Consider the following 23879-nt stretch of genomic DNA (forward strand, 5'->3'; position numbering starts at 1 on the left):
TCTATATCTATATCTATATCTATATCTATATCTATATCTATATCTATCTGTGTATATATTTTTTGAGACGAAGTCTTGTCCTGTTGCCCATTCTGGAGTGCAATGGCGTGATCTCAGCTCACTGCAACCTCTGCCTCCCAGGTTCAAGCAATTCTCCTGCCTCAGCCTCCGGAGTAGCTGGGATTACAGGTGCACACCACCATGCCCGGCTAATTTTTGTATTTCTTTGGTAGAGATGAGGTTTCACCATGTTGGACAGACTGGTCTTGGACTCCTGACTGTGTGATCCACCTGCCTCTGCCTCCCAAAGTGCTGAGATTACAGGCATGAGCCACTGTGCCTGGCCAGCATATTTTTACTGTAGGAGAATCTTCTCTATAGTAAGTCAGGGTTAGTTTTAAGATTTACCTCCATAAAACAAGCTGAGACAATCCCAGAATTTTTCAATATAGCCAAATAATTTGTTTTGTGTATGTAACAAATGTAACCAGTAATTAAACTGATGTTTTTGTTTGTTCCCTAGGTGTATCGTGATAGTTCTCTACAATCCATTTTATCTTTTAAGCATGTTTCAAGCTCATCTTGTGTGGAAATAATGCCAATAGAAATGGTAACACAAGCTTCAAACAAAGAACTTTGCTTTCAGTGGTACATTCCTCCCTTGGATAGACCTCCCAAGGAGACAGAACCTATGGTATGTAATATAATTATAGAACTCAATCTTTCATTTAGATATAAAGCTTAACTAGGCCATTATAACTTGAAGAGTAGAGGACATTCTCTTATCATATAGATGAGAACAGGTAGCAATATATAATCTATATTGTCTAGTAGAATAAATTTGAAAATAACCAAGAAATCTGGGAAAGTCTGGTTCAGGCTGATCATTTTTCTTTTTCCTGATCCCATAGGGAAAATTTTCAGTGTGTCACCATTATATATGATGTTTAACTTTTTTTTGGTAGTTATTCTTTATCATGTTAAATAATTTTTTTACTGCTGTTTTGCTAAGAATATTTACCATGAATATTTTACTGTATCAAGATGATTTTTATAATTTTTCTTTTTAATATTTAGTTGATTTTATAATGTTAGATCAACCTTGTGTTTCTGAGATAAACTCAAATTGGTCATGATATATTTATTTTGCTGGATTCAGTTTGCTATTATTTGTATTAGATTTTTGCCTCTGTTTTCCAGAGTAATATTGGGCTAATTTTATACTATTCTTTTTAAAATTTTATTATTTTTTAATTTCAATAGGTTTTTGGGGAACAGGTGGTGTTTGGTAACATGGATAAGTTCTTTAGTAGTGATTTCTGAGATTTTGGTGCACCTATCACCCAAGCAATGTATGCTGTACCCTGCCTCACCCCTCTCCCACCCTTTCCCCTGAGCCCCCAAAGTCTATTGTATCATTCTTATACATTTGCATCCTCATAGCTTAGCTCCTATCTCATGAGTGAGAACATATGACATTTGGTTTTTCATTCCTGAGTTACTTCACTTAGAATAATAGTCTCCAATTCCATCCAGGTTGCTGTGAATGCCATTATTTCATTCCTTTTTATGGCTCATTAGTATTCCATGGTGTGTATGTGTGCATATATGTATCACATTTTCTTTATCCACTCACTGATTGATGGGCATTTGGGCTGATTTCATATTTTTGCAATTGTGAATTGTGCTGCTATAAATGTTTGGGTGTAAGTATTTTTTTGGTATAATGACTTTTTTTCCTCTGGGGAGATTGTCAGTAGTGGGATTGCTAGATCAAATGGTAGATCTACTTTTAATTATTTAGGGAATTTCCACACTGTTTTCCATAGTGGTTGTACTAGTTTACATTTCCCCCAACAGTGTAAAAGTGTTTCCTTTTTACCACATCCATGCCAACGTCTATTTATTTTTTGATTTTTTGATTATGGCCATTCTTGCAGGAGCAAGATGGTATTTGCATTGTGGTTTTGATTTGTGTTTTCCTGATAATTAGTGATGTTGGGCATGTTTTCATGTTTGTCGGCCATTTGTATATCTTCTTTTGAGAATTGTCTATTCATGTCCTTAGCCCACTTTTTGATGGTATTGTTTTCTTTTTCTTACTAGTTTGTTTGAGTTCCTTGTAGATTCTGGATATTAGTCCTTTGTCAGATGTACAGTTTGCGAAGATTTTCTTCCACTCTGTGGGTTGTCTAATGATTATTTCTGTTGTTGTGCAGAAGCTTTTTAGTTTAATTAAGTCCCATCTGTTTATCTTTGTTTTTGTTGCATTTGCTTTTGGGTTCTTGAATATGAAGTCTTTGCCTAAGGCAGTATCTAGAAGGGTTTTTGTGATGTTATCTTCCATAATTTTTATGATATCAGGTCTTAAATCTTTGATCCATCTTGAGTTGATTTTTGTATAGGTGAGAGAAGAGGATCCAGTTTCATTCTTCTACATGTGGCTTGCCAATTATCCCAGCACCAGTTTTTGAAGAAGGTGTCCTTTCCCCACTTTATGTTTTTGTTTGCCTTGTTAAAGATCAGTTGACTATAAGTGTTTGGCTTTATTTCTGTGTTCTCTATTCTATTCCACTGGTCTATGTGCCTATTTTTATACCAGTACCATGCTGTTTTGGTGACTGTGGCCTTATAGTATAGTTTGAAGTTGGGTAATGAGATGCCTCCACATTTGTTCTTTTTGGTTAGTCTTGCTTTGGCTATGCTGGTTCTTTTTTGGTTCCATGTAAATTTTAGGATTTTCTTTTTCTACTTCTGTGAAGAATGATGGTGGTATTTTCATGGGAATTGCATTGAATTTGTAGATTGCTTTTGGCAGTATGATCATTTTTGTAATATTGATTCTACCCCTCTGTGAGCATATGTTTCCATTTGTTTTTATCATCTATATTTCATTCAGCAGTGTTTTGTAGTTTTCCTTGTAGAGATCTTTTATCTCCTTGGTTAGGCATATTCCTTAGTAATTTTTTTTGCAGCTATTGCAAAAGGGGTTGAGTTTTTGATTTGATTCTTAGCTTAGTTGCTGTTGGTGTATAGCAGTGCTCCTGATTTGTGTACATTAATTTCATATCCTGAAACTTTACTTAATTCATTTATCAGTTCTAGGAGGTTTTTGGATGAGTCTTTAGAATTTTCTAGAGATATGATCATATCATCAGCAAACAGCAACAGTTTGACTTCCTCTTTACCAATTTGGATGTCCGTTATTTCTTTCTCTTGTCTGACTGCTCTGGCTAGGACTTCCAGTAGTATGTTGAATAGAAGTGGTGAAAGTGGGCATCCTTGTCTTGTCCCTAGTTCTTAGGAGGAATGCTTTCAACTTTTCTCCATTCAGTATAATGTTGGCTGTGAGTTTGTTGTAGATGGCTTTTATTACCTTAAGGTATGTCTCTTCTATGCCAATTTTGCTGAGGGTTTTAATCATAAAGGGATGCTGGATTTTGTCAAATGCTTTTTCTGCATCTATTGAGATGATCATGTGATTTTTGTTTTTAATTCTATTTATGTGGCATGTCACATTTATTGACTTGTGTATGTTAAACCATCCCTGCATCCCTAGTATGAAACCCACTTGACCATGGTGGATTATCTTTTTTATGTGCTGCTGAGTTTGGTTCACTAGTATTTTTTGGATGATTTTTACATTTATGTTCATTGGGGATATTGGTGTGTAGTTTTCTTTTTTTGTTAAGTCTTTTCCTGGGTTTGGTATTTGGGTGATACTGGCTTCATAGAATGATTTAGGGAGGATTCTCTTTTTATCTTTTGGAATAGTGTGAATAGGATTTGTACCAATTCTTCTTCAAATGTCTTTTTTTTTTTTTTTTTTTCTTTTTCGAGGCAGAGTCTCACTCTATTACTCAGGCTGGAGTGCAGTGGCATGGTCTTAGCTCACTGCAAACTTTGCCTCCCAGGTTTAAATGATTCTTGTGCTTCAGCCTCCTGAGTAGCTGGGATTATAGGCCTGCACCACCATGCCCAGCTAATTTTTGTATTTTTAGTACAGATGGGAGTTTTGCCATGTTGTCCAAGCTTGTCTTGAACTCCTGGCCTCAAGTGATCGGCCCTCCTTGGCCTCCCAAAATGCTGGGATTACAAGTGTGAGCCACTGCACCCAGCAAATTCTTTGAATGTCTGATAGAATTCAGCTGTGAATCCATCTGGTCCTGGACTTTTTGTTGTTGTTGTTGTTGGCAGTTTTTTAATTACCATTTCTTTCTTTCCTTTTTTTTTTTGAGATGGAGTCTCACTCTTTTGCCCAGGCTGTAATGCAATGGCATGCTCTCAGCTCACTGCAACCTCTGCCTCCCGGGATCAAGTAATTCTCCTGCCTTACTCTCCCAAGTAGCTGGGACTACAGGCATGTGCCACCATGCCCATTTAATTTTTGTACTTTTAGTAGAGACAGGGTTTCACCATGTTGACCAGACTGGTCTTGAACTCCTGACCTCAAGTGATCCACCTGCCTCGGCCTCCCAAAGTGCTGGGATTACAGGGGTGAGCCACCGCACCCGGCCCTTTAATTACCATTTCAATCTTACTGCTTGTTATTGGTCTGTTCAGAGTTTCTGTTTCTTCCTGGTTTAATCTAGGAGGGCTGTATATTTCCAGGAATTTATCTGTCTCCTCTAGGTTTTCTAGTTTGTGTGCCTAAAGTTTGTGTGTTCATAGTAGCCTTGAATGATCTTTTGTGGAATCGGTTGTAATATCTCTCATTTTGTTTCTAATTGAGCTTGTTTGGATCTTCTCTCCTTTTCTTGGTTAATCTCACTAATGGTCTATCAGTTTTATTTATCTTTTCAAAGAATCAGCTTTTTGTTTCATTTATCTTTCGTACTTTCTTTCCAGTTTCATTTAGTTCTGTTCTGATCTTTGTTATTCTTTTCTTCTGATGGATTTGGGTTTGGTTTTGTGCTCTCTCAGACTTCTTGATGTAGGCATTAATGCTATGAACTTTTTCCTCTTAGCACCACTTTTGCTGTATCACAGTTTTGATAGGTTGTGTCACTATTGTCATTCAGTTCAAAGAATTTCTTAATTTCCGTCTTTCATTGTTGACCCAATGATCATTCAGGAGCAGATTATTTAATTTCCATGTATTTGCATTCTGAGGGTTCCTTTCGGAGTTGATTTCCAACTTTATTCCACTCTGGTCTGAGATAGTACATGATATAATTTTGATTTTATTAACGTTATTGAGATTTGTTTTGTGGCCTATCATATGGTCTGTCATGGAGAATGTTTCATGTGCTGATGAATAGGGTGTATATTTTACAGTTGTTGGGTAGAATGTTCTGTAAGTATCTGTTAAGTCTATTTGGTCTAGGGTATTGTTTAAATCCATTGTTTCTTTGTTGACTTTCTGTCTTGATGACCTGTGTAGTACAGTCAGTGGAGTATTGAAGCTATTATTGTGTTGCTGTCTATCTCATTTCTTAGGTCTAGTAGCAATTGTTTTATACATTTGAGAGCTCCAGTGTTAGGTACATATATTTTTAGGATTGTGATATTTTCCTGTTGAACAAGGCCTCTTATCATTATATAATGTCCCTCTTTGTCTTTTTTAACTATTGTTGCTTTAAAGTTTGTTTTGTCTGACATAAAAGCAGCTATTCCTGCTCACTTTTTGTGTCAATTTGCATAGAATATCTTTTTCCACCCTTTTACCTTAAGCTTATGTGTTAGGTGAGTCTCTTGAAGACAGCAGATACTTGGTGAATTCTCATCCATTTTCCCATTCTGTATCTTTTCAGTGGAGCATTTAGGCCATATAAGTATTATATCAGTTAGTATTGAGATGTGAGGTACTATTGTATTCATCATGCTATTTGTTGCCTGAATACCTTGGTTTTTTTCCATTGTATTATTGTTTTATAGGTCCTGTGAGATTTATACTTTGAGGAGGTTCTATCTTGGTGTATTTTGAGGATTTGTTTCAAGATTTAGAGCTCCTTTTAGCAGTTCTTATAGTGCTGGCTTGGTAGTGGCAAATTCTCTCTGCATTTGTTTGTCTGAAAAAGAGTGTATATTTCCTTCATTTATGAAACTTAGTTTCACTGGGTACAAAATTCTTGGCTGATAATTGTTTTGTTTAAGGAGGCTAAAGATAGGACCCCAATCCTTTCTAGCTTGGTAGGTTTTCTGCTGAGAAATCTGCTGTTAATCTGGTAGGTTTTCCTTTATAGGTTATCTGATGCTTTTGTGTCACAGCTCTTAAGGTTCTTTCCTTCATCTTGACTTTAGCTAACCGGATGACTATGTGCTTAAATGATGATACTTTTGAAATGAATTTCCATGGTGTTCTTTGAACTTCTTGTATTTGGATGTCTAGATCTCTAGTAAGGCCAATGACATTTTCCTTGATAGTTTCCTCAAATAAGTTTTCCAAACTTTTAGATTTCTCTTCTTTCTCTGGAATATTAATTATTCTTAGGTTTCGTTGTTTAACATAATCCCAAACTTCTTGGAGATGTTGTTCTTTTTTTTATTTTTATTTTTGTCTTTGTTGGATTGGGTTAACTTGAAAGCCTTGTCTTTGAGCTCTGAAGTTCTTTCTTATACTTGTTCAATTCTGTTGTTGAGACTTTCCATTGTATTTTGTATTTCTTTAAGTGTGCCCTTTATTTCCAGGCTTTGTCATTGTTTTTTATTTATGCTATCTATTTCTCTGAATATTTTTCCATCCATATCCTGTAACATTTAAAATATTTCTTTAAATTGGTATTTACCTTTCTGTGGTGCCTCGTTGAGTAGCTTAATAATCAACCTTCCGAATTCTTTTTCTGGCAATTCAGAAATTTCTTCTTGGTTTGGATCCATTGCTGGTGAGCTAGAGTGATCTTTTGGGGGTCTTAAAGAACCTTGTTTTGTCATTTTACCAGAATTGTTTTTCTGGTTTCTTCTCATTTGGGTAGACTGTGTCAGAGGGAAGATCTGGGACTCAGGGGCTTCTGTTCAGATTATTTTGTCCCATGGAGTGCTCCCTTGATGTGGTGTTCTCCCCGTTTTCTGAGGGATGGAGCTTCCTGAGAGCTGAACTGCAGTGATTGTTATTTCTCTTCTGGGTCTAGCCACCCATTGAAGCTGCCAAGCTCTGGGCTGGTACAGAGGAGTGTCTGCAAAGAGTCCTGTAATGTGATCCATCTTCTGGTCTCTCAGCCATGGATACCAGCACTTGCTCTGGTGAAGGTAGTAGGGGAGTGAAGTGGATTCTGTGAAGGTCCTTGGTTGTATTTTTGTTTAGTGCACAGGTTTTGTGTTGGTTGGCCTCCAGCCAGGAGGTGGTGGTTTCAAGAGAGCATCAGCTGTGATAGTATAGGTAAGACACAAGGTTGCCCTAGGGTTGTCTGGATAAGTATTTGGGTTTCTCAGGTGGTGGATGGGGTCATAGAGCTCTGAAGAGATTATGGTCTTTGTCTTTGGCTACCAGAGCGGTATAGAAAAACCATTAGATGGGGGCAGAGTTAGGCGTGTCTAAGCCTAGACTCTCCTTGGGCAGGGCTTGCTGTGGCTGCTGTGGCTGCTGTGGGAGATGATGGTGTGGTTCGCAGGTGGATAGAGTAACATTCTCAGGGAGATTATGGCTGCCTCTGCTGCATCATACAGGTTGTCAGGGAAGTGGGGGAAAGTTGGCAGTGACAGGCCTCACCCAGCTCCCATATGGCCCAAAAGGCCAGTCTCACTCCCACCATGCCCTCCCAACAGCACTGAGTTTATTTCTAGGCAGCTGGTGAACAGGGCTGAGAACATGCCCTAGACTACAAGCCTCCCTGCTGAGAAAAAAAGCAGGGCTTTCAGGTTTTGAGCCCCCCTACCTGCCTGGCTTCTGTGCTTGTATCTGTACTCCCCATTTGCCCCCTCCTCCAGATTCTGTCCAGGAAACTTTATATTTGGTTGAAATTGTTACAAAGTTCAGATGGAAGTTTCCTTATCCCTGTGGTCTTTCCCCAATTCCACTGACAGCCCTCCCCAAGGATCCCTGTGAGATCAAGTTAGAAATGTCTTCCCTGGGAACTGAGAGTGCCCACAGGGCTCTTTCTGCTGCTTCCTCCACCCTATGTTTTGCTTGGCTCTCTAAATTTGTCTCAGCTCTAGGTAAGGTCAAATCCTTCTCCTGTGATATGAACTCTCAGATACCCCAGTAAGGATGTTTGTTTGAGGGTGGACATTCCCCCTTTCACACATTGGGCACTCACAGTTTTGGCTATCTTATGGAGCCTGCAGCAGCAAGCCACCCACTTCCTTCAAAGGGTCTGTGGATTCTCTCAATTCCTGGTATGTTCCTGTGTTAGTTCTTGGAGCAAAAGTTAATGATGTGAGTCTCCACAGGTCGCTCTGTCCATTCGAGTGGAAACTGCAAGTTTGGCCTATCTCTTATCTGCCATTCTTATTATGCTTTTATACTATTCTTGTTAGATGTTTTTCGTATCACGATTTTGCTAGAATCATAAAATGAATTGATAAATATATTGTATTTTACTATTTTCTGTGAAGTTTGTGTAAATTTGGAGTACCTTTTTTTACTTGATTGTTAGAACTCATCCGTAAAGCCATTGGAACCTAATGTTTTCTTTCTGATAAATAGCGATATCATTCTTAATAGTTTTATGCAGTCTATAAGCAACAATACTAGTGTACTGGTTTTCAGAGTTGGTGTCAGTTCTGATTGAGCCAGTATTTTCTCTGATAGTTTGTGCCTATGTTAAACCAAGTTTTAAATATTCTATCATTTTTGTTTATAAGACATTTTGGGTTGTCTATTACTTCTGAGTCAATTTTAAGTTGATATTTCTAGGAATTTGACCATTTTATTTAAAATTTCTCTCATATTTTAAGTCTATCTAATGTATTTGTAATGATGTACCCTTTTTCATTTCTTATATTGGTTGTGCATTCTCCTCTTGAAGTTTTTAATTAGCTAGTTTTGGTTAATATATCTTTTTCTACTTTTTTTGTGTTATTTTCCTAGCTGCTGACTTATTGCAATAGATGTTTATTTCAGTATTCAGCTTTTTCTTACCTAATATATGCATTTTGAAGCTATGAATTTATCTCTAAACATTATTTTGGCTGCATCACACAAGTTTTTTATTATAGTGTTGACATCATCATCATTCAGTTAAAAATAGTTTTGTAAAATTTTCATTATGATTTCTCCTTTGGCTCATGGGCTATTTTGACATGTGTTTCTAAGATTCCAAACTATGTGGAGCTTTTCTAGTTATCTTTTGTTATCTATTCCCAGGTTGTGTTGTTTTGTGGTAATAAAAAATTCTTAGTGTGATTGCTATTTGTTGAAACTTGATTTTTTTTTTTCACCAGGAAAGTGTTAATTGTATAAGTAATCTATTGCTCTTTAAAAGAATATATACTCTTCAGTTGTTGAGGAAGTGTTTATGTGTAGTCGGTCAGTTTGGCCAGTCTTGTTCAAGTCATCTATATACTTGCTGATTTTTCCATTTGGTCTGCCTTTTTTAAAAAAAAAATAGGCCGGGCGCGGTGGCTCAAGCCTGTAATCCCAGCACTTTGGGAGGCCGAGACGGGCGGATCACGAGGTCAGGAGATCGAGACTATCCTGGCTAACACGGTGAAACCCCGTCTCTACTAAAATACAAAAAACTAGCCGGGCGAGATGGCGGGCGCCTGCAGTCCCAGCTACTCGGGAGGCTGAGGCAGGAGAATGGCGTGAACCCGGGAGACGGAGCTTGCAGTGAGCTGAGATCCGGCCACTGCACTCCAGCCTGGGTGACAGAGCGAGACTCCGTCTCAAAAAAAAAAAAAAATAATTACTAAGAGAAGTATGTTTAAATCTTTCACTATGATTGTCATTGTTTAGCTTTTTCTTATAGTTCTCTCAAATTTTGCTTTACTTAATTTGAGGCTGTGTTCTTAGGTGCAAACAGATTGATAGCTGCTATATCGTCTTGGTGAATTGAACATTTTATCATTTTGATAATAGTACTTTTCTTAATTATGCTTTTTAAATTACATGACCTTTTTGTAATAATGTTCATTTTCCCATAAAGCCTGCTTTATCTGATGTTAACATAGGAAAGTGGCTTTATTTTGCTTATTATTTTTGTGGCAATATTGTTCCAGCCTTTTTCTTTTTTTCTAAGACGGAGCCTTGCTGTGTCGCCCAGGCTGGAGTGCAGTGGCGCGATCTCAGCTCACTGCAAGCTCCGCCTCCCGGGTTCACGCCTTTCTCCTGCCTCAGCCTCCGAGTAGCTGGGACTACAGGCGCCCGCCACCACGCCCTGCTAGTTTTTTGTATTTTTAGTAGAGACAGGGTTTCACCATGTTAGCCAGGATGGTCTTGATCTCCTGACCTCGTGATCCACCTGCCTCGGCCTCCCAATTTCCAGCCTTTTTCTTTCAACCCTTCCATGTACTTGTGTTTTAATTTTGCTTCTTACAAAAGGTATGTTCTTGGATATTTAAAAAACTGTCTAACAATATTACCTTCTGACTGAATAATTTAATCCATTAATGTAAATACTAATATATTCGGTTTAAATCTACCTTGCTTTTGCTTGTCCTGGATTTTGTTTTTCCTCTCCTTTAATATCTACTTTTGGATTGATTTCTTTATCATTCATTTTTTCACTGTAAGTTTTGAAATTATGCACTCTTTCTGTGCTTTTAGTGGTTACCTTCAGGACAACATACATACTTAACTTACTTAAAATCTACATTGATGTATACCTTTACTCCCCTAATGGCTTACATGGCATTACTATACATTTTCCTTTTTAACTCAAAATAATATTGTTATTTTTATGTATTAGTTTTTCTTGTTTTATACAAGAAATTTTTTTTATTTTAATGAATCTCCTACACATTTACCATTTGGTTTGTTTTTTACTCTCTCTTGCATTTTAGACATTTCTTCTAGGACTACTTCTTTCTGTTGAAGTACATGCTTTAGAATTTGCTTTGGTGAGGATCTTCTGGAAGCAAACACTTACAATTTTTGTTTGCCTATACATGTCAGTATTTTACATTTATTTGTGAAATAAATTTTCATGGGATAATTTTTCAGAAATCATGTCGTTTCAACACATTCAAAACCTCATCTGCTCATTTCCATTGTTCCTGTTGAGAAGAAAGCCACTGCTGCTTTGGAAGTTTTAGGACTTCTTTAACCAGTTTCTTTTGAGATTTTCCTCTTTATTTTTTGCACAGTTTTACTGGGACTGGTCTTCTTTCTATTTGTTTTAGTGGGTAAGAACACATTCTCTGGAACTAAACTGCCTAGGTTTGAATCTCATATCTGCCACTTAACAGTTTTGTGATCTTGAGTAGATTAGTTAACTTTTCTGCATCAATGTTACCCTCATCTGTAATTAGAGATAACTATAAACTCCTAAACTCAATAAAGAGTAGTTGTCATTATTATGTGAAATTATTTTAAAATTATTATGCTTTTAAAGTTTAATAGCTTCAAATATACATTAAATATACTTGGTAATCATTATTTAAAGGCACCTTTAATGTTTATCAGTAATATCTCCTTATAGATACTTTAGCTTCCAACATTCTGCAGAAAAGAGAGTAAACTGTGCCTAACCAGCAAAATTTAAGTACATAGCAAATAAAAGAAAACCTTAGTTTGCCTCTAAATGCAGTTTACAAATTTGTATCATATATATAATTCATTTTAATGTATGTTATCCTTATATTTATATCCATTATCTATATATTTATTCATATCTATATCCATATGGATGGGCATTTGAATAGGGCTAATTCGGGGACAGAAGGAAGAAGGGGACAAGTATTCAGGAGCAGTTCAGTATCAATCCATGAATTACTGGAGATTGAACAGTAATTCACATTTTAGGATAGCCTTGAAAATGGGTCAAGCTTTTAAAAACCCAGCAGTTGGTCAATACAGCCTTTCACAGAGGGACATTCCACTATAGAATTCCTTTGATTGCTGCTTTGGGTAAGAAGAGCCTCAGGCTTTTTTCCATAAAACATTTGCCTTATAGTTTTGCCCTGTTCAGCATTTTTATTTGCTTTTTGTGTTCTGCATGGGTCTGTTCTTACACTTCCCAGCTCTTGAGTGCTGTCCCCTCTAGCTGTGCCTCTGGTAGCTTCTGCAACTCCTTGACTCATGTGACCCACGTCAAATCATGAAACCTCCCGGGCCTGCCTCTCTTTGTTCTCCAGCACCATTTCTCACTTTGGCCCCTTCATTCTGTTACCTTAGGCTGGAAATCTGCTACTAACTCTTGGTCAATTATAATTCTATTCCTATCTAGATACAAAAGAGAAACTTTAGCATATAACTCTCCAGATACCTTTCATGCTATTTCCCATATTTTAAAAGTACTGTCCCTTCCACTCTTTGCCAGTTAAATCCTTGCCAGATATTCCACATACATTTTAAAAATAATGAATCTGTAGTGTCTTTTAGGGGAATGTAGTGCAGTAGTTTTCAAATTATGATTAAAAATACTAATGGGTCAAGGAGTATAGTGGATCATAAATAGAATTTTTTAAAAAGAAATGAAACACAAAAAACATTAGAATGCATTGCATATAAAAATGTTTACTGAAACTTTTGTTTTATGATATATACTGTTAAGAGCAAAATTTCTTAGGTTGGTCTTCAGCATATGTCAAATTTTATTTACTTGCTGGCAAGGAGCTAATAAAAGATTATATCCATTCAGAGAGGGTTTAAAATGGGAGGAATACATAGTTGGGAAATAGAATGTTTACCTAAGCAGTTAGTTTTAAAAAAGAGGAAGAAAGCATAAAGCTTATTTCACAAGGTCACAGAAACATCATATCCATATCAGTTATTACAAGGGCAGTTTGCGGCAGGATAATTTGAGATGTCTGTATGCTGCTATTGGAAAAACAAAACAAAGCAATATCTAAGAAGCAAATGCTAAGAATATCTTTGTGGCTGATAATTAGAGTAACAAGGTTTTATCCATCAACAATTGTGTCTGACAATTAACATAGAAGCATGAACTAGTGTCAGGCAGAGATTAGAAGCAGAATACCAACTAAAAAATTCAGATTTAAGCAAATTGCTTGAGTGATTTTCTCTAGTCACAAGAAAAGATGCAGAACACACAGTTTTTCCATTTTTTAGTTTGAGAATATTTTTCCTCTTTGACAATAAGCATGTATGCATTGGGTCATGATAAAAGATGTAGTTGCTGCCATAATGCTCAGTCAAAAAGTCAAGAAACACTGACCTAGATGCACTAGATCTCAGACTCCAGATTTTATTGTTTTGGAAGAAAAAGCTGAAATTCGTTTGATGATTTAAATATGGGTGTATTTAAGCATTCATCTACTCATTGTTTCAGGATTTTAGCATTGAGTTTAATGTTGAATAACTGGCTGAAGCTCGTGAAACCCACAAGATAATAAGAGAGAAAACTTATGTAGAACTCACTATGTTCCAAGCACTTTACTTCCATCATTTCACATCAACTCTATAAGATAAACGCTTTCATTAGCCCCCTTTTACAAAAAAAGAAGTGAGACACAGGATGGCAGAATGTTAGTGGGCAAGGAGTCAGGATTGAAGCAATCTGACTCCAGAGTCTGCACATCTGAGCATGGTGCTGTATTGAGTCCTCAGATGATGCTCCTGGCTATGGGCACTTCTAGCTTCTTGAAAGGATGGTAATGAAAATTAATAACTGACTTGGAGTTTGGAGTTTTCAGGGACAAAAAGAATCATGGTGTGACAATGCAATTTAATATCCCTTGATCCACCCACTTGGTCCCTTTAGTTTATTCACCACATTGAAGCATAAATACCAATAGGAACTAGGGATGGTAGCGGCAGCAGAGTTGAAATTCTAGCATTGGGGATTTTGATATGAAATTTTTCAATAATTCAGAGGGCTAATACTCCATGCCACAATACTTCGGAGTTAAGTTCACAACTTTGAAAATCTTAGCTTCTTGAGTATACGAGGTAGAAATTGTTCTATCCTGGTTGACAAAATTGTCTTTAATAGAATATAATAGAACCACATTACAAGTTATTCATTGGAACTTTGTACAAACTAAACATCTTTTGAACAATTTCAAAATCTTACAGGGATAAATACCAACTAGGCTGCCAGGGACTATCATTTTAATGAACCTCCCAGACAATGGCTTTAAAAATAGCTGCAAAGAGTGGTTTATTTAAGTCAGAGAGACATACTACTACAGTTTAACTGTAAGAAAATGTAAGCATGGCTAAAGGTTTGATTGCCAAATTTGTCCCCAGATTGTACCTTAGGACTTTTAACTTTATCCTGTCTCATCTTCCTGCTTTTTTTTAGAATCCAGCATTCCTAGGAGGATCTAGCCCGTTTGAGGAACAGAATAAATTTGAATTATGTTTATAACTTGGGAAGGGTCAAGGAATACAAGTCACAGCTAATAGGGAGGAGGGATAATAAGGAATCAGTAGCTGGCCCTTCCTTTGGGCACCTGAGAACTAATTTGGAGGGAATCATTGCTGCTACAAAGGTTGTTGTGTGGTCTAAGTTTGGGCTGACATGACTGTAGCTGCCAGCTGGCCAAGGAGGGACAGGGAACTAGGTTCTCCTACACATATCTAGGATAATACTCACCGCCCTCCAATGGGCTGCTGTGAAACTGAGAAGTGAGTGGACCACGCTTCCCACAGCTTCTTGCTCACATTGCATGGCTTGAAAGGGTCCTGCCCTCCCTGACTGCGGGCCTAAGGTGCTGTTTTGAGAGTTTAACGCTGGGCCGTGCCCCACCTTCAGACTGAGTTTGAGTTGATGTGGCAGCAGCTGCTGCCTGACCAAGGAGGAACAAGAAAACCAATCTCTCCTATGCATACCAAGGACAATACCCACTACCCTGCTACAGGCTGCTGTGAGATCAAGACTCAAGCAGACTGCATACCTTACTGATTCTTGCCCATGCTGCTCTCCTGAGGGGGGTCGGGGCCACCCACTCTGGTCACAAACCCACAGCTGGAACCATTTTGAGAGTTGAATGTTGGGCTATACCTTACACTTGGGCCGAGTTCGAGGCAATGAAGCTGTAGCTGCCACCCAACCAGGGGAGGAACAGGGGAGATCAAACTATCCTAAGCACACTTTGGACAATACCCACTGCCCTGCTATGGGCAACTGTGGGACTGAGGACTAGTCCACTCAATCCATTGCAGCTACCAAGAACACCAACACAGACTCCTCGGGTCCTAGTAGGTCGCTCCATCAGTGCTATAGCCACCACCCATATGACACCAGCTGCCTAGGGGCTTGAGAACTTGCCCACACATCTGGCCCACTACTCCTACTGCTAACTTCTTTATTATTATTATTATTATTATACTTTTAAGTTCTGGTATACATTTGCAGAATGTGCAGGTTTGTTACATAGGTATACATGTGCCATGGCGGTTTGCTATACCTATCAACCTGCCATCTAGGTTTTAAGACCCACATGCATTAGGTATTTGTCCTAATGCTCTCCCTCCCCTGCTCCCTACCCACAGACAGGCCCCAGTGTGTGCTGTTCCTCTCCCTGTGTCCATGTGTTCTCATTGTTCAACTCCCACTTATGAGTGAGAACATGCGGTGTTTGGTTTTCTGGTGCTGTTAGCTTGCTGAGAAAATGGTTTCCAGCTTCATCCATGTCCCTGCAAAGGACATGAACTCATTCTTTTTAATGGCTGCATAGTATTCCATGGTGTATATGTGCCACATTTTCTTTATCCCGTCTATCATTGATGGGCATTTGGGTTGGTTCCAAGTCTTTGCTATTGTAAATAGTGCCACAATAAACACACGTGTGCATGTGTCTTTATAGTAGAATGATTTATAATCCTTTGCGTATATACCCAGTAATGGGATTGCTGGGTCAAATGGTATTTCTGGTTGCAGATCCTTGAGGAATTGCCACACTGTCTTCCACAATGGTTGAACTGATTTACACTCCACGAACAGTGTAAAAGTGTTTCTATTTCTCCACAGCCTCTGTAGTTTCCTGACTTTTTAATGATCACCATTCTAGCTGGCATGAGATGGAATCTCATTCCCACTACTAACTTCTAAGCAAGCCACCTAGAAGCCCATGATTCAGCCCTCCAGGATTCACTAACACTGGAACCTGTGTAACCTGCTCTGAGGCTTAAAAACAAGCACATTTACTCCACTGCTGCCACCAGTGGAGTCTGGAGATGGCTCAGTTTGTGTCCAAATCTGCAGCAAAACTTCACCGCATCCTCAACTAATAACTCTACCCTAAGCCACCAAGGAAATCAGGGATACTAGTGACCTTGTGTATTGTCAAAGAAGTAACACAAAGTTCACACTATTGCAGTCACCCAAAATCAAAGCCAAAATAGCCTACTCAACCAACAACATATGTACACCCTCAGGAAAAAATAGTTGTCCCCTGCAAATCAATTTCATAAAATTGGAACAAGGAACTGCCGCATCAGATGCACATATCAATGGAAGGACATAGTAAACATGAAAAAGCAGGAAATATGATACAACCAAAGGACCACAACAATCATCCAGCAATAAATCCTAATTTAAAAAATTCCTTGAAATGCTGGCTAAAGAATTCAAAATATTGGTTTGAAAGAACCTCAGTGAAATGCAGGAAAAATCTGAAAACCAATATATAGAAATCAGAAAATCAGTTCAGGGTATGAATGAAAAATTTACCAAGGAGATAAATATCTTTAAAAACAAAGAACTTCTGAACTAAAAAATTCATTGAAAGAAATACAGAATACACTTGAAAGCTTTAGTGACACACTAGAGTAAGCAGAAGAAAGAATCTCAGAACTTGAAGACGGGTCTTTTGAAATACTCTTGTCAGACAAAAATAAGAAAAAAGAATGAAGAAGAATGAACAAAGTCTTTGAGAGATCTGGGACTATGTAAATCACCAGAACTTATGAATGTTGATATTTCCAAGGAGAAAGAGAGATCAAAAAGATTAGGAAACTTACTTAAGGACATAATTGATGCAAACTTCCCAAATATAGCAAAGAGTCAGTCATTCAGATACAGGAGGCCCAATGATCCTCAGGCAAATACATTGCAAAAAGGACTTCATCATGGCATATTATCTTCGGAAAGTCAAAAGTCAAAGTGAAAAAAAATGTAAAATTAGCAAAAGAGAAGTGTCTAGTCGTCTATAAAGGAAATCTCATTAGTCTAACAGTGGCCTTTTCAGCATAAATCTTACAGGGCAGAAGAGAATGCAGTGGCATTTTCAAAGTACAGAAAGAACAACTGTCAGTCAATAATCTTATATACTGCCAGAATAAGCTTTATAAATGAAGGAGAAATAAAATCTTTCCCAGACACGCAAATGCTGATGGAGTTTGTCATTACTAAACTGGCCCTACAGGAAATGCCCAAATGGGTCTTAAACATGGAAACAAAAGGTTGATACTTACCACCATGAAAACACATAGAAAAATAAAACTTGCAGTTCTTATAAAACAGTCACACAAAAGAGGAAGAGAAAGGATCAAGTGGCAACATGGCAGAACCTTATCAAACCACAAAACAACAAGAGAAAAACGATTTATAAACCAACTTGAAAACAACAATATAACAGGAACAAAGCCTCATATATCAATATTAACTTTGAATATAAATGGATTAAATCTTCCACTTTCACTCTTCCAAGAGATACAGATTGGCAGAATGGATTAAAAAACAAAACAAAACCATGATCCAACTATATGCTACCTATAAGAAACTCACCTTATCTATGAAGACCCATAATAGACTGAAAGTAAAGGGGCGAAAAAAGATATTCCAAAGGAATAAGAACCAAAAGCAAGTGGGAGTAGCTACATTATACCAAACAAAACCAACATTAAATAAAAAACAGTAATAAAAGACAAGGAAGATCATTATATAATGATAAAGGGGTAAATTCAGCAAGAGGATGTAACAATCTGAAATACATATGCACACAACATCAGAGTACACAAATTCACAAAACAAATATTACTAAACCTAAAGAAAGAGATAGACAGCAATACAATAATAGTGAACAACTTTAACATCCCACTCATAGCACTAGATAGATCATCAAGACAGAAAATTAACAAATGAATGTTGGACTTCATACAAAATTCATTTTGCTGAGATTTACAGAATATTTTATCCAGCAGCTACAGAATATTCATTCTTTTCATTGGTGCATGGAACATTCCCCAAGATAGACCACCTATTAGGCCATAAAAAATGTTTTAACAGGCTTTTTAAATGAAAATCATGTCAAAGAATTTATCAGACTACAATAGAATAAAGCTAGAAATCAATACTAAGAGGAGCTCCAAAATCTTACAAACACATGGAGATTATACAGCATGTTCTGGAAAGATTACTAGATCAATGAAGAAATTAAGATGGAAATTAAAAATTTTTTGAAATGAATGAAAATGAAAACAACATTAAAAAAAAAGAAAAAAACCTGTGGGATATAGCAAAAGCAGTGCTAAGAGGGAAGTTCATAGCATTAAATGCCTACATCAAAAAAGTTGAAAAGTCAGAAGTTAACAACTTAATGTTACACTTCAAGGAACTAGAAAAACAAGAACAAACCAAACACAAAGTTAACAGAAGAAAACAAATAACAAAGCTCGGAACAGAACTAAATGATGTAGAGACTAAAAAACAATACAAAGGGTTTTTTTGAAAATATAAACAAAATTGACGAGGCACTAGCTAGACTTAAGAAAATAGAAGAACCAAATAAACACAAGCATAATTTAAAAAGCAGACATCGCGAGGTGACAATGTGCTAGCAGCCCTCGCTGGCTCTTGGCGCCTCCTTGGCCTCCGTGTCTGCTTTGTCCACACTTCAGGAGACCTTCAGCCTGCGGCTGCACTGTAGGAGCCCCTCTCTGGGCTGGCCGAAGGCCTGAGCCTCCCCAATGGGCACCGCCCCCTGCTCCAGAGCACGTAGTCCCATCGACCACCCACCCAAGGGCTAAGGAATGGGGGTGCAGGGTGGAACTGCGGGACTGACAGGCAGCCATGTCCGCAGCCCCTGTGCACAATCCACTAGGTGAAGCCAGCTGGGCTCCTGGGTGGGGTGGGGACTTGGAGAACTTTTATGTCTAGCTGGAGGATTGTATATGCACCAATCAGCACTCTTGTGTCTAGTGTAAGGTTTGTGGATGCACCAGTCAGCACTCTGTGTCTAGCTAACCTAGTGGAGACTTGAAGAACTTTTATGTCTAGCTAAAGGATTGTAAATGCACCAATCAGTACTCTGTGTCTAGCGTAGGGGTTGTAAATGCACCAGTCAGCACTCTGTCAAAATGGACGAATCAGCTCTCTGTAAAACGGACCAATCAGCAGGATGTGGGTGGGGCCAGATAAGGGAATAAAAGCAGGCTGCCCAAGCCAGCAGGGGCAACCTGCTGGGGTCCCCTTCCATGCTGTGGAAGCTTTGTTCTTTTGCTTTTCACAAAACATCTTGCTGCTGCTCACTCTTTGGGTCTGCACCGCCTTTAAGAGCTATAACACTCACCAGGAGGGTCAGTGAGACCACAAACCCACTGGGAGGAAAGTACAACTCTGGACGGGGGGAATGAACAACTCCGTATGTGCTACCTTTATGAGCTGTAACACTTGCTGCGAAGGTCTGCAGCTTCCCTCCTGAGGCCAGTGAGACCAGAAAACCACCGGAAGGAATGAACAACTCCAGTCATGCTGCCTTTAAGAGCCGTAACAGTCACCGTGAAGGTCTGCAGCTTCACTCCTGAAGTCAGCGAGACCACGAACCTACTAGAAGGAACAAACTCCAGACACACCATCTTTAAGAACTGTAACACTCACTGCAAGGGTCGACGGCTTCATTCTTGAAGTTGGCGAAACCAAGAACCCACCAATTCCAGACACAACATTACAACTAATATTACAGAAATACAAAAGATGACCAGAGGCTATTATGAACAACTATATGTGACAAACTAGACAACCTAGTGGAAAAGGATAAAATCCTGGAAAGATACAATCTCCTGAAATAGAAATAGGAAGAAATAAAAGTCATGAACAGACCAATAGTAAGTAGCAAGATTGAATCAGTAATAAAAAAAAATCTCCAAGCATCAACAAAAAACCCAGAATTAGATGGATTCATAGCCAAATTCTACCAAACATACAAAGAAGAATTATACCAATACTCCTAAAACTATTCCAAAAAACTGAGTAAGAAGAAATTCTTTGCAACTCATTGTATAAGACCAGTATTGCCCTGATACCAAAATCAGACAAGGACATAACAGAAAAAGAAAACTACAGACCAATATCCTGAGGAATATAGTTGCAAGAATCCTCAACCAAATACTAGCAAATCAAATCCAATAGCACATCAGAAAGATAATACACCATGATCAGGTGGGATTTATCCCAATGATGCCATTATAAGTCAACATATGGAAATCAATAAATGTAATACATCACATAAAGAAAATTAATGACAAAAACTCTATGATCATCTCAACAGATATAGAAAAAGCATTTGGTAAAATTTAGCATATCTTTATTATAAAAATCTTCAACAAATTAGGCATAAAAGAATGTACCTCAACATGATGAAGACATCATTAAGACAAACCTACAGTCAATATCAGACTGAAAGGGGAGAAGTTGAAAACATTCTCTCTGAAAGCTGGAACAAGGCAAGGATGCCCATTTTCACCATTCTTATTTAAGATGGTACTGGAAGTTCTCACCACAGCTATCAGGCAGGAGAAAAATATTAAAGACATACAAATTTGAAAAGAGAAAGTCAAATCACTTCTGTTTGCTGGTCTTATAACTAAAAAATCCTAAAGACTCCACCATAAAACCTCTTAGTTTGATAGATGAATTTTGTAAAGCTTCAATATACAAAATTTACATACAGAAATCAGTAGCATTTCTATATACCAATAATGATCTAGCCAAGGACCAAATCAAGAAGGCAATCACATTTGTAATAGCTACATAAAACAATACCTAGGAATATATTTAACCAAGGACATGAAAGATCTCTAGAAAGAGAGCTACAAAACACTGATGAAAGAAAGTATAGATGACACAAACATGAAAAGACATTTCATCTTCATGGTCTGGAGGCATCAATATTATTAAAATGACCACACTGCCCAAAGCAATCTACAGGTTCAAAGTTTTTCACAGATAATTAGAAAAAAAATCCTAAAATTCATATGGAACAAAAAATGAGCTAGAATAGCCAAAGCAATCTAAGCCAAAAGAACAAAGCTGGAGGCATCACATTACCTCACTTCAAATTATGCTACAAGGTTATAGTAACCAAAACAACATGGTACTGGTATAAAAAATAGAATCTACAAGGAACTCAAGCAACTCAACAAGAAAAAAAAATTACAAAGTGGACTCAAAACATGAACATTTATTTTTCAAGAGAAAATATACAAGTTTTCCATAAACATGCAAAAACGTACTCAACATCACTAATCATCAGAGAAATGAAAGTTAAAATGACAATAAGATATAATCTTACACCAGTCAGAATGACTTATCAAAAAATAAAAAAAAAAAAAAACAAAACAGATATTGGCAAGATGGAATTGCAGAGTTGGACAAGATGAAATACTTTTATACACTCTTGGTGGGAATGTAAATTAGTACAATCTTTATGGAAAAAAGTAGGGAGATTTCTCAGATAACTAAAAATTGAACCACCATTGGATTCAGCAGTTCTATGACTGGGTGTATAACCAAAGGGAAATAAATTATTATATCAAAAAGATACCTGCACTTGTATATTTACTGCATCATTATTTACAATAGCAAATATATGGAATCAACCTACGTGTCCATCAGTAGAGGACTGGATAAAGAACTACTCAGCCATAAAAAATAATTATGTCTTTTGTGGTAACATGGGTATAACTGGAGGCCGTTATCCTAACTAAATTAACTCAGCCAAATACCACATGTTCTCACTTAGAATTGGAAGCTAAATAATGAGTAAACATGGACATGCACAGTGGAATAATAGACATTGGAAATGACGAAGAGTGGGAGGGTGGGAGATGGGTGAGGACTGAAAAATTACCTATTGGGTATGATGTTCACTATTCAGGTGATGAGTACTCTAAAAGCCAAGACTTTGTCACTAGCCAAACTCTCTCTATATATAAAGTTGGAAAAAATAAATAAACTTGGAAAAAAGCAAAAAACAAAGGCCATTTTATTGAGTGCAATTGGACAGTCCAAGGCAAGGTATTCAAAGGCCATAGAAGACTCAGATGGATAAGGATGATCAAGGGCAGGAAGTTTGAGCAAGCACATCACTGAAGAGCAAGACTCTGCCAAGTGAAAACACAAACTTGAATGCAATTGAAATGGTATTTGGAGGTATGTTTATTTAGTGCAGGAATCCAGCCAGTCTACGAACAAGATATGTGGACCTAGTACTCTTTTCTGGAAGACTTTATGCCCCTAATAAAAGCTAGACTCTGTTTCAGGTTTCCAAATAAACAAGCTGTGCATTTAAGACAAGTTCAGTCCTAGCAAGATACTGAAGGAAGAGTTAGGGTTCCTGGGAAAGCTACCAAGTCATAATAAAAGCAGAAGCCCAATGACCAACCTAGATGTTGGGAGTGCTGTAACTCAGGGATCATGCAGAGGCCCAGGGATTCCCTCTGAGATGCTCTGGATTTTGGGCCTTGTTGACCATGTGATTAGCTAGAGCCTGGTCCTTCAGATGGGGCCCAAAATAACATCCAGCTTCAGGGAGCTTGGAAAGGCAAAAGCTGTGCTGTATAAGGGAGATAGGGACTGACATTTGAAATAGCTGTTGCAACACAAAGTATGGCTGAGAACCAGCAGCACTAGCATCCCCTGGAATCTCATTAGAAATGTAGACTCTCAGTTCAGACCCACTGAGTCAGAATATGCATTTTAATAGTATCTTCCAAGTATTATTATGTACATTCAAATTTGAGAAGCAGTGGTCTGGGCCATTGCTACTAATGCAGCTTACAGTTCTAATGTTGATTCTCCATTGCTGCATCATATAGTAGGTTGCATTGGAAACTTTCTCTGACTTCTATTGGTACCACCCAAGGCAAAGTTCAGAACTGAAAAGAAACTAAGAGAACATCTATTTAATGCTCACATATTACAGAGGAAGAAGCAAGGTCCCGTGTGGGTAAAGTGACTTGACCAATGCCACAACTCGTTAGTGACAAAAATAGGAATGAGAACCAAACTTTTCTCATCCCTACTATTGATTTATTTACAAACACATATAATTTAGCTGCTTACTAATTAATAAAAGATTTATTGAGTACATACCATATGCCAGGTATTTTGTTAGGTGATTAAGATACAAAGATGAGGAAGTCAGGTAATCAACTCCATCTAGTACAAGAGAGCTCTTCTTTCACTCATTTCTGGGCTATAAGGAATTCTAAACATAAGACACATTTTAAATACAAGAGTCCTCAGTGTTTTTCAAAACCATATCACTTCTTTGCCATTGGAAAACTAGTCTTTGCAGAAGTGAGTAAGGGAGCATTGAAAGTTCCATCATGAGTGTATTGTCTCCTCCTGAATCCACCCTGAAGTATGAAGGTGATATAGGTGAATCTTGTCCCTTGAAGAGTGAAGACAAGCGGGAATAGAACTAAGGATTAGTAGATTAGGCAAGGACTGGCTGGGAGATCTAATGGGAAGTCATCTTGGGATTAGCAGTAGGTCTAAGAGAATATGAAGAATGAGGCACCAAGGAAGAGTAAGGAGCCAGGAATGATCATGAGCTAAAATAATGCCTTAGAGCATTATTATTGCTCTAAGCACTTCACATGGACTCATTGAATCCTCACACCACCAATTCATGGAATGGGAATTACA

At 37.8% G+C, this 23879-nt stretch overlaps 1 protein-coding gene across 2 annotated transcripts in view; it reads left to right on the top strand.

Annotated features, from left to right (window-relative positions):
- Window positions 1-23879, top strand: part of CFAP54 (cilia and flagella associated protein 54) — a 389915-nt gene that overhangs the window by 289131 nt on the left and 76905 nt on the right. For both annotated transcript variants that reach the window (XM_031936253.1, XM_023206706.3), the window contains one exon: window positions 524-694. In XM_031936253.1, the coding sequence (XP_031792113.1) occupies window positions 524-694 (171 nt within the window). The remainder of the gene's footprint in view (window positions 1-523; window positions 695-23879) is intronic.

The sequence above is a fragment of the Piliocolobus tephrosceles genome, chromosome 10, assembly GCF_002776525.5.
Source record: "Piliocolobus tephrosceles isolate RC106 chromosome 10, ASM277652v3, whole genome shotgun sequence".
Lineage (NCBI taxonomy): Eukaryota > Metazoa > Chordata > Mammalia > Primates > Cercopithecidae > Piliocolobus > Piliocolobus tephrosceles.